We start from the raw sequence: 11,545 nt of genomic DNA, 5'->3' as shown, positions 1-11,545 counted from the left end.
TTTTCTGTGAGCAGAGGGGCAGCTGCACACAAGCAGCCTTCTGACAGCTGAGCTGAGCCCACTGAGTCCAAATACACACAGAGGTGCAAGGTGCAGCTGGCAGGAGCAGTGCCCAAGAGAGCTAGTGGATGGGTATTGGTGCTGGGATCCCTGACACGGGAAGAATGATGTGCAGAACCAACATATTAGAAGGCTAATTAATTACTTTATTTACTATACTATAACTATATTACACTACATTAACCTAACAAGAACTATCACAAATTAACTAGAAAACCCATGACCCTCTCCTGAGAGTACCTACACACAGTGGATTGAACTGGTCAGTGAATCCAAGAAACCACTAGCAGAGTCCAATTAACAAATCACCTTGGGGAAACAATCTCCAGAACACATTCCACATGTGCACAACAACAAGCAGTAGCAAGTGAGATAAGAATTGTTTTGATCATTCTTTTCTCTGCTTCTCTCACAGCTTCTCTCAGGAAAAATCCTGAGAAAGCTAAGTCTCTCTCTGTTCAGAGGACATGTGAATACCACAGATGGCAAGCATCAGCAGCCACTTGCACTGTGAGACTGGCCTTCTTAGCCACCCAATGAGATTTAAAACCCAAGGCCAAAATGAGGGTTACTGCTGTAACCTGTTACCAGCTGTTACTTCTTGAATAAAAGACTTTACAATTGTTATCACAAGCATGCTTCAAGGACTCGTTGGCATTGCTCTCTTTATCCATTGTGTCATGGACTGAAAGGAGATGAGAGAGGAGAATGGGCCAGCAGCTCTCCTGAAAAAAGTGAGAGGGGGAGGATTCACTTGTTTCTGTCCTTCTGAGCTGTCAGCCAGCTCCAACCCCTGCTTCCCCAGACAATTCTCTTCATGGAAGCTGTGGCAAATACAGCTTACAAAACCTTATCAGGCTTCTCTCTTCCCAATCCTCCAGCACCATCTTGTATGAGGAGAAAAGCAGTTTATATTCCCTTTGACATCTCTCCCAAAGACTTGGCAAAGCTGTTTGGCAGCTGCCTTCCTACATGCAGGTTGTTCATATCTAGGCTGAGAGGTACAATCACCAGAATGTGGCTAATCTGTATGGAAAAGTCAGAATGAGCCTGGAGAGGCAGGGGAGATGCAGAGCAGCCAGCCAGGACTGTGCAGGGGCCAGATGGGATGGCAAGTGGGCAGGGCAGGCAAGCCTTGGGGCTGTGAGTCTCCTCCCAGGAACACTTTGGAAAATACTAAACTCAGACTTGGGAGTAGTTTGAGATACAGAAAATGCAAAACTAGTGAAGGAGTTAAAACTCCCAAAAGTGGTCTCAAAATGGGTAATTCAGCTTTTCAGGTTGATCCTAGCTCTCGGTTCAATCAGTGGCCAGCAAGATGGGTAAATGTTATTTAACCTGTTATTTTATGTTCTGCCCTGTTTCTGGAGCAAGCCAATGTCCTTCACACCTCACAGATTTTATTTCTAGCTGTCCTAGTTCTGTAAGTTTGGTATGTGAGCAGCAAGGTCATCTAGGTGACTTCCCAGAGCGCCATATGCTGCTGGCTAAGTCAGATGAGCTGAGTCTAAGCTAATTCTGTTCCTGTGCAAGTGCCAAATCTGTATTGATCATGTTCAAATGCCACCCTTTGCAGAGCTGGAGTTGCTCAGTTGCATGAGAACACTTGTGAAAGAAATCCTCAGAGGCAGCAGTATGTCATTGTTGCTCCTGCTGCAGGCAATCCAGGGGGATTAGCCACAGGCAGGTGGAGGGGGTGAAGAAATTTTGTTTTCTGCTTGGTCAAGGAGACTGCAGCCCCACTTCCCTGTACAGTTGAGCAGGGAGTGTGAGGACACTTAGGTGTCCAACAAACTCCTGTTACCCAATGATCAGTTGGAGTCTTTTATGGTCTATGTGTGCCCTAGGCACAAAATTAAAAGGTAGAGCTATCCCCCAAATACCTTTCATTATAAACTGTGAGGAAAAATATTAAAGGAATAGCAGAGTACATCAGAATCAACAGTATGGGGGCAAGTTAAGTAGGAAAGCACATTGTTGATGCATATGATGGCTACTGATGAGCCTGAATTTTCAGTAACCCCACTGCCCTTGGGTGTGCGGTCAACCCTCAGGAAATTTTTTTTATTTCTCATTCTTGCAAAAGGTTTTTTATGAAACCAGGGCTGTGGGCAGAGATTTTTGTCACAGCTGGAGTCATGGCACAAGGAGGTGTATAATTAACCTATGTTTTGTGTCCCTTGAAGGGGCAATGACTGACAGATGTGTAGCTGCAATATAATGATGTTATATATGCTTAAAAATAAGAACACTTAATTCTCTGGGATAGGGAAGTAAAAGTGATAAAGAGGGAAAGACAGCAAGTCACAGGAGTGTCAAGTGTTTTTTCTCTTTTCAGGGAGGTGCCTCAAAAGCAAGATAAACTGATCTCTCTTCTGTCTACACAGCAGTTGTAGAGAGACAACGTAGCTGTGTAAATCAGAAGTAAAATGTTAACAGTGAGTGAGGTACTGGTATTTTTTGTGGTGTCTCTGTTGTTGATACAGTTTCTGAAATTGCAATGGATGAGAAGAAAATTTCCTCCTGGACCAACTCCATATCCCTTCTTTGGAAATCTGCTGCAGATGAACTTCAAAATTCATCATGAGCATCTTAAAAAAGTATGTACTTTCTGGCAATTTATTAATGGACTAATAAGCTGATTGAAAAGTAAATGTATTTAACATAGTCTTATTTTGAATGCTAGGGAGAGATTTGTTTTAAATTGCATAAATGTGGAAATAGGTGGAGATAATTAAAAGATCTGTTTCTTTGTGTGACAATTTGCAATTACTATTAAATATATATTTAGTACCTTATGTGCATATGAACAAAACCATAATGATGATAATAGTCCTGCCTTACATCTAGGAAGAAGCTGTATTTTTTAAAGTAGACTCACTAATTCTGTACAGTCTTTTGGATGTCTGTGTTTTGACTATTTTTGCACTGGTATTTTCTAAGTATCCCAGGAAATAGCCACTGAGGATGTGTGTGTTTCCAGTATAGAAAGGATGATTTTTAAATATATTTATTCAATTGATTTTTTGAAAGATCTTAGAATAATTTTTTTTCTGATATACCATTTGGTCAGATTTTCACAAGAGATTTCAGTCTGATAGCAAGACTGAACTTTTAGATGGCTAAAATAATTAATAGTATTCTCAAACCTTTTTCTATGTCCAGTTGTAATGTGCACCACTTCTAAAGTTTGTGTCTGTTGTTTCATAGTTCTGATACATCTATATTAAATATTTAACATTTAAATATGTAAGCAATAGCACCTCACTCTCCCTCTTCATTCTTAACCTTCTCTTTCCCTGGCTTTTCCATGTCCTGCCACTTTTGTCCTCCTGAGCTGGCAAAAAAATATTTCAAGGCAAAGTGTTATTATTCCATAACACTAAATAGTAGCTAGTATCTGTCTGCTGTCTTTTCTTCTATTTCTGACATCCCAGACATGAAGAGTAGTACTGGTCATCCCAAGGTTTCAAAAGCCATGAACTGGTCCTTACAAAAATGAAATTAAACACAAATGTGCAAGTACAAGCACATACATTTTTGCTCACTGTGCGTAAGTATTCCCTCTTGTTTGCTCCCAGGCAGCAAAATTTTGTTATCCTCTGGTCCTGCATTTCTTGGGATGTCTTGGCAACACACCACTCTTTCCAGCCTATTTTGCTACTTTTCCAGTTCCTGATTCAGCAGCCAGGAGAAGGACTGTCCTGCCCACTGCCAGGGATGCCTGCATACAAGGCAGCTGAAGACAAGGCTGTCACAGCTGAGCTGGAAAGGAAAGGATGATTCCTGCATTACTCAGCTCCTCCACTGCTTTTGCTATACTTGACACACAAAGGGGAATCTGTAGATGGTTTACATCAAATTCATGTGCTGCTGCTGTCTCGTAGCAAGTGGTGAAGATGGATGAGTTAATCTAAAATGGCTTTGAATTGTAAGACATAATAAATGACATCACAGACTTTGGTAATATTGGCTGGCATTTTAGAAACATCATGATCATTAATAAATGAGACTTTAGATGGAAACCTGACTTCAAACTATACTGTATATAAGAACATACCTGATGCTCTGTTCTCAAAGTCAGTCATCCTTAAGGCATCTGCCCAGGAAGATCTGGTTCACCTTGTTTGATTTTAAAGTACCAGTTCTCACTCCTGTTACTGATTCTGCCTTGTTCTACAGATGGCCAAAATTCATGGCAATATCTTCACCTTATGGTTTTCAAACACTCCTGCAGTTGTCCTGCAAGGGTTTCAGGCAGTGAAGGAAGGTCTGACTGCCCGTGCTGAGGATGTTGCTGGAAGGCCTGAAGGCAGAATGTTTCACATTATGACACATGGAAATGGTAATTCTTATTCTCAGAAATTCTTTTAATGTGTTCTATCCCTAGTTTTGAATACTGATTTAGAAACTCAAAGTCTTTAATTTACATCAAGAAAAAAGTTTTTATTTTCATATTTCATATTTTCATATTCTGTCAGAACAATAATGACAGCATAGAGTTAGTGTAAGAGCTTCTATACGGAAGATAAATGGCTAAAATAAAAAAATAAAGAAAAGAGGAAAGTTGCCAGACTGCTGTAAAAAATTTGAAAAAATTAGAAGAGAAGCTTCTTGGATGTATCAACCTTACCAATCCATTAATTTAGGTATTGACAGTATTAGTTCATTATGATTCTAGGTGTTATGTTCTCTAATGGTCATCTCTGGAAGCAGCAGAGGCGTTTTGGAATGGCAACAATGAGGAAAATGGGAGTAGGGAAAAAAGACCAGGATTATGTACTGCAAGAGGAGGCTGCTCACTTGGTGGAATACTTACAGAAAACAAACGGTACGTGAGGGTGGGCAGGGCAGTCTGTGCAGTGGGAGAATGGGGCACTGCTACCTTTGGAAACTATTTGATTACAAAAACAGATTCAAAGGGTATGTGCAGAGCTGACTCTCAAAAGTCTGTATATGCTACCTGTATGAAATACTTGTGGAAGTGTGAAACACCACAGCAAGATCACAGAATTAGAGATTCCTGTCATGTTATATACATGTCTAGTTATGTATTAATAATATACAAGTGTGTGTATATATATATATATATATACATATATATATATACACACTGGTCCCTATCAGTGTTATTACTATATTACTTATGGTAACAGGATCAGGATAACAGCAAACAGTAAAAACATCAGTGTCACAGAGCCTCCTATTCCTGTGTAGAAAAGAAAAAGCATAAAATATGCAAAGCTTTGACCAAGGATGCACAGGTTGGTTGAAATATTCTAATATAAAATGATATGAGCAAAGAATACAAGGTGGTTCTCTTCTCAACTCATCTCTGTATTTAATGTCTCAGCTGGTTTTGTACCCTGGTTATTGCCAAATGTGAGATCTGCTGATGCCAAAGCTTGATGAAATCTGGGTATTTTTATAATTAATACTACTAATTCCATTCCCACCAGCAGCTTTTGCTTTTTTTAACCAACAGTGGTTTTTAGATGTCTGAAGTTAATTTTTTACTCAGGCCTTTTACCAATAAATTATTATTTGCCATCCAGTGATCTAATTAATGTCAGAAATGTCGATGAAATTTTATCAGCTTTCCTGTCAGTGGGAAAAGCAGGAACAGTAAGTGTCACTGGTGAATGCAGTCCCTTGTTTTTACAGGAAAACCTCTGGACCCCACTATGCCTGTTGTTCATACGGTCTCAAATGTAATTTGTTCTATCATTTTTGGACATCGTTTCTCCAGAGATGACGAGAATTTTCATCGCCTGATTGAGTCCTTTGACACCCTGGCAGCATTTTTGAACAGCATCTCCTTTTTTGTGAGGAAAATAAATTTTGTTTGTTTGCTTAGTCTCTATAGACAGTGAAAAAGGCAACATGCTTGTTACTTTTGTAACAACAACAAAAAATACTAGAGCACCTGGAATTTCTGGAGAGCACATCAGAGCAGTGCTTCAAGATGTCTAGTTCAAAACTTGTCTCAATTGTTTATGCTTCATCATAGAACAGAAATTTCCTGTGTATTTGGGGCAGGGATGAAAATACAAAGATTTGTTATATGGCTGAGATACGTACAAAGGACTTCCTTTTTAAAAGTGCTAACTTACAATTCCAGTGTTTGAAACTATGTCTGAAATCAGTAGTAAAATATGGGTTAAATTATCTAAAAAGCTTTGAAATAGGCTTATCTTAATTTTTGTCTGGCAGCCTGGCTTTCTTCACTCTGTTACATGACACGGCTGTCAAAAAATGTCAAGAGTAAATTGATTTTTACTGTTTCCTTCTCTACTGCCAGCCAACCTCATAGAAACTGGAGTAGAACAACTGTTTTGTGCAAAGGTAACATGGCATGAAATTGCTTAATGGCAGCTTTTCCCTACAGTTTTTTGCAGCAGCACCTGTACCTGCACATCCTTACAAGAGTACAGTGACACTGCAAGTCACTTTCCTTTAGCTGCTGGATGATACCTGTCTCCATTCAAGGCACAAACTCCTAACTTCCCATCTGGTCCACTGGAGAGAAAAATTCTCTCTTGCTTCTGTATCTGTGCATCTGTGACTGCAGCTGCCAAAGCAGCAGAACAGGTGGCCTCAGACTGGGGCAGTTTTGTTATGAATTATTAATGAAGGGGAACCACAGTACTGGGTATAGTCAAAATGTGAATTTACACATGCATGAGGCAGCTGCTTCTGCAGAACTTGTAGGAACTCATCCAGTTCTGTGTCTTGTATGATCTCTACCATCTCTATCTAACTGGAAACTCCTGTAAGCAAGGTCCTAGAGGATTTAAGGACTATTTTGATACTTTGGATAGATAAGCTAAAATAAAATTACTTATTAGTAACTATCCCAGAAGATGTCAGTAAATGATTCCTAAACTACCCTTCTAATCAGGGTAGACACAGGTTCAGCTATTTCCAAACTGCTCTCAGTAGGTATTTGGATAAGGTGTTTTCAAAACACCATAATATGTGGTGTCCAGAGCCAACAAAAACATTCTAGTCCAGCATTTCATTGTGTCCTGCTCTCCACAGTGTTTTCAAAGGAATGTACAATCCCTTAATGACTGGCTGTACTTACCTGTTTTCCTGCTAAGTGGACAGGAAGTGCTAAGGAAAATTATGCAGTAGGGCAAAGAAGAAATAGAGCTGGGAATCTGAATAGGCTTGTGGGGAGAGAAATCTTTGTAATGCTGCTGCCACTTAAATAGGTGAGACCAGAAGTTATGGCCTAATGGAGAATTTAAACTGCAGTAGTTCTGTAAATGGAAGGACATGATGCAGTCTGTAAAAGGGGGAAAAAGAAAGTGAAATGAAGTAGAAGAACAGAATGGATATAAGAACTGGTTTACTTTTTTTCTGCTGTTATGTGACTTTATAAAAGTCTAAGGACAAGAAGGTGAATGTGTTTAGAAGACAAGAAGGTAAATATGTTTAGAACAATGAATAAACAGGAGGGAATCCACACAGCTCAGTTTTTCTGGGTCATTGAGTTGCTTTGCCCATGACAGAGATGTGATGTACTTGCTTCTTATCTATGAGAACATGAGTGTGAGTAAAATCCCCATCCAATCACTATCCTACCATAAGAAAATAAACCTGTGTTTGGAGAGTTCTGTTTTCAGTTGTGTCAAGGAAGTCAGCCTGAATCTGGTTTTGTCAGTGATGAAACAGAAATTTTATGTGTGTTGGATAAAGTGAGACTAGGGACAGGTTTAATAGGAGATCCTTGGTTCAGCTGACCCAAGTTCAGCCTAGAAAAGAACTGGGGTGGAGAGGAATTTAATTTATTCTTTCTACATCACATTTATATTTATATAATCTTTATCTCTCTCTCTCTCTCTCTCTAAATATATATATATATATATATATAACTTTATAGTAGAAAACTGAGAGAAATTTTGATTTTGCTCCAGGGAAAAATAGAATTAAGAAAATCTTTAATCTTTAATGAATCATGGGATAGGCACTATCCCTTCAATCTAATGCTGATTTAATCATCAGTCTTTCACTTCTTCCACTACCCAGAAGCCTGTATTAGGATTCAAATTTAGTTTGCTAAATGCGATATATTTATATGTAGTATCACATATCTAAAATATCTCATTTACAGATATATGAGTTGTCTCCCTGGCTTGCTGGTCATTTTCTGCCATCAGTTAAAAAGATGAAGTCCTGTGTAGATTTTATGAATGGTCTGTTAGTAAAGGAACTTGAAAGTCACAAAGTAAAAAGAAAACATGATGAAAATCAACATTATATTGATTACTATTTGGATGAGATAGAAAAAGTGAGTACTTCTGAACTTCTCTCACACTTCACTAACAACAAGGGATTTTAAGTGTTTCTTTGATTATAATGATATCTAATATAGATTTAGAAGTGTATGGTTTCTCCAGGTGGTTTACTTCTTCTTTTGTGTGTCATAACTTTCTTTTCAATTCATATCTGCAGACTAAAGGAGATGCTGATGCTACTTATGACGAAAGAAACTTGATCCAGACTGTTGCTGACCTCTTTATAGCAGGAACAGAAACTACAGCCACCACTTTACTGTGGGCACTGCTCTATATGGTGATTTATCCTGACATTCAAGGTAAGCACATCAAAAGAAGTCTGCAACTCTAGCAATGCAAGTTCAAATACTGGTTGTGCCTGTTCAAAGAAAAGCAGAGGAACTAATTAATGAAGTATGAATCAGGTGAACTGCATTAATTTGTTTCTTGCTGTATCCTTTCTCACATACAGGCAAACCGTTCCAGCTTTTTTTTTTTTTTTTAAACAGATCTAAACAGAATGCAGGGTGTGATTAATTTAATCAGCTGCAGGAATTTAGTCTCAGATGAGAAAAATTGCACCATTACCCTTCCACAGACAGTAATGCTTAGATTTCTAAGGAGTCTTTGGTTCATCTTTTTTAAATCCCAGACTCCTACGCTTTAATTTGCTCTTGGCCTCTTGCAGCAGAAATAAATACAGTGTGGGGTTGCTAATATTGGGGTGAGTAGCTTGAAAATGTGTGCTTTTAATAATGATATTCACAGAAGAAAGTTACAGGTTGATGGAGTAAAATGACTGAAAAAAAAGCCAGAGTGTATGGCACAGAAAGGATTAAAAGGCACCAAACTCACTTTAAAAGCCTCATATCTGAGACTTTAAGCTGAGTACCAGGCACAGCAGGAGCCTGACTAGTAGAAAATGTGGAAGTGTTAAGGAGAAAGGATCTCCCATTTTTGTTACCTTCAAAAGACTTAAAACTTGAGACTGAGTTGCACATACTGAATTTTCATCTCCTCAGGATATGTTAACATATTCTTAAGTTTTGTGGGGGTAATTATAATTGCGATGATAGAGTCTCTGGTATTAATAAAAAAAATATCAGAAATTAACATTTCAGCTCAGATTGTAAGTTAAAAAAAAAAAAAAAAAAAAGTCCTTGGGAAAAATTAATTTGTGTAAGTGCTTCCCAAGGCAAGTAATTGCAGAACAGCAGTTGGGAATCTGTAGATGACAAGCAAAATCTATGTATTTCTTAATGAAGAACAATCCTTGATCAATTACTAAACTGTTCCCCTAGCACACGATTAATACTTTTTCCAGTTGACTCCCTGCCTGTAGAAAAAAATATTAATAAAAGTCTTTTTATAAATTACCTCAGAGCAGTAAATGTAACAGGAACCCACATATTATTATAGAATGACCTCATCTGCTATCTTATTTTAAAAGTATATATGCAACCTATAAACAACCTGAATGTCAAAATTTTTCAGGTCATCTGTATGGAAATTTGAAGGCATTATTTTTTATAAAGCAGCTTTTTCATCTGGTTGGATGCCATTCTGACGGCAGAAGGCACAGGAAAAATTATGACTATAGAGTTTATAGATTGTTTGCTGTATATTTAAAGCTGAATATTCCTCCTTAGAGAAAGTCCAGAAGGAGCTGGATGCTGTTGTGGGTTGTTCCCATGCATTTTGCTATGAGGACAGGAAAAAGTTGCCCTACACAAATGCTGTAATTCACGAGATCCAGCGATACAGTAACATCCTCTTAATTGCACTGCCCAGGCTGAGTGTGAAGGACACGGAGCTGCTGGGATATCATATTCCAAAGGTACAAATGTGCTGCGTATTTGAAGGAATTTGATCTTTGGTCCATTAGCTGCTTTTAGAAAGGTTTTTGAGGTTTTTCCTGACTGGGGACATGAGCTCTTGTTCTAGCAGTGCCTCTAAGGTTTGACTGTCTCTGTGGATGGCTTTTCACAAGGCTTTGTCCTAGATACAGTCATAGTTTTTGTTGAAGCCGCTGCTCCTTTTTTCCAGAACACAGTTGTTTTAGCAAATATTGACTCTGTTCTGGCTGATCCTGGAAAATGGGAGACACCTGATCAGTTCAACCCAGGCCACTTTCTGGATAAAGATGGAAACTTTGTAAACAGAGAAGCATTCTTGCCATTTGCTATAGGTAAGTGCACCGAACAGGGATTTATTTTGTCCTTGCGATAACAACTTCGGATCCATTCATTCCCCAAAATAACTGGGAAGGCACCTACAAATGGGCATATACAAACTGTTTTAAAGATCTCCAAGAAGAGAGAAGTCCAGTTGTATGTGGAAAAAATTGGAAGAGAAGGAGTGACACATAGAAAAGTCTTCTTGAAAGATAGATCCAGTTTCTCTCTGAGAAGAGATTCAGCTATTGAAGCAGTAGCAGAAAAATGCATGGTGCTGGGAAGACTGTAAATGTGAACTATGCCAGCCTGGTGACAACTTCTATAATGTCTTATAAATATAAATGTTGATCGAAACTTTTTGCAGAAATACAAGCAACCTTTCAGTTATGAATTGCTAAATGACAAACTTAAGAGAAAAGGCTAAAATCTGCAGAAAACAAGCAAAGAAAATCCCAGGCAGTTTAGAAAGGGAGGTGTGATAGAAATCCTTTGGCTGAAGTGCCTTTTCTGTTTCTTCACAGGGCACCGTGTGTGCATGGGGGAGCTGTTGGCAAGGATGGAGCTCTTTATTGTCTTTTGCACCCTGCTACAAGCATTCACATTCACCCTGCCAGAAGGAGTGAAGGAAGTCAACACCAAGTTTGTTTTTGGGAGCACAATGAAGCCACCTCCCTACCAGATCTGTGCCATTCCTCGATAAGAAATGGCAGATTCAGGGAAGAGTCACTCTGTAAAACTGCTTCTGTATGTGAATTCCTTTTTGCGTGTCCTAAGGTTTTTGCTTTCCTCTTCCTTTGGTTAATCACTACCCTGAAAGATTCTTGACAGAGAGTTGCATCCTGAGCATTATAATTATAAAGGGTTCATACTTTGTTCTTTTTTTTTTTTCTGCTTGGAAAATATTGGTAAACTTCTCCTGATGTGTAACAAATAAAGACATTAAAGGAAGAATTAGAATTGGGACTTATATTACCAACTGGAAAGAGGTTTTACAGAGAACGATCTTGAAGTGTGGTCTATGAATTG

At 38.6% G+C, this 11,545-nt stretch overlaps 1 protein-coding gene across 1 annotated transcript; it reads left to right on the top strand.

Moving 5' to 3' along the window:
• Positions 1-2,489: 2,489 nt before the first annotated feature.
• On the top strand, positions 2,490-11,219 carry LOC110478209 (cytochrome P450 2J6-like). The gene is made up of 9 exons (XM_021544729.2): positions 2,490-2,660; positions 4,243-4,405; positions 4,742-4,891; positions 5,725-5,885; positions 8,180-8,356; positions 8,521-8,662; positions 9,992-10,179; positions 10,389-10,530; positions 11,041-11,219. The coding sequence occupies exons 1-9, from the start codon at positions 2,490-2,492 to the stop codon at positions 11,217-11,219; spliced, it is 1,473 nt and encodes a 490-aa protein (XP_021400404.2).
• The last annotated feature ends 326 nt before the right edge of the window (positions 11,220-11,545 follow it).

The sequence above is a fragment of the Lonchura striata genome, chromosome 10, assembly GCF_046129695.1.
Source record: "Lonchura striata isolate bLonStr1 chromosome 10, bLonStr1.mat, whole genome shotgun sequence".
Classification (NCBI taxonomy): Eukaryota; Metazoa; Chordata; class Aves; order Passeriformes; family Estrildidae; genus Lonchura; species Lonchura striata.
The sequence above is the reverse complement of the archived record's forward strand: the minus strand, read 5'-3'. Positions and strand labels throughout refer to the sequence as shown.

Excerpts from the sequence above, each read along its gene's own strand:
- LOC110478209 (XM_021544729.2), top strand. The coding sequence starts at position 2,490 with ATGTTAACAGTGAGTGAGGTACTGGTATTTTTTGTGGTGTCTCTGTTG. Across the intron at positions 8,357-8,520 it reads ATTTGGATGAGATAGAAAAA|ACTAAAGGAGATGCTGATGC; the intron begins GTGAGTACTTCT and ends TCATATCTGCAG. Across the intron at positions 10,531-11,040 it reads ATTCTTGCCATTTGCTATAG|GGCACCGTGTGTGCATGGGG; the intron begins GTAAGTGCACCG and ends GTTTCTTCACAG.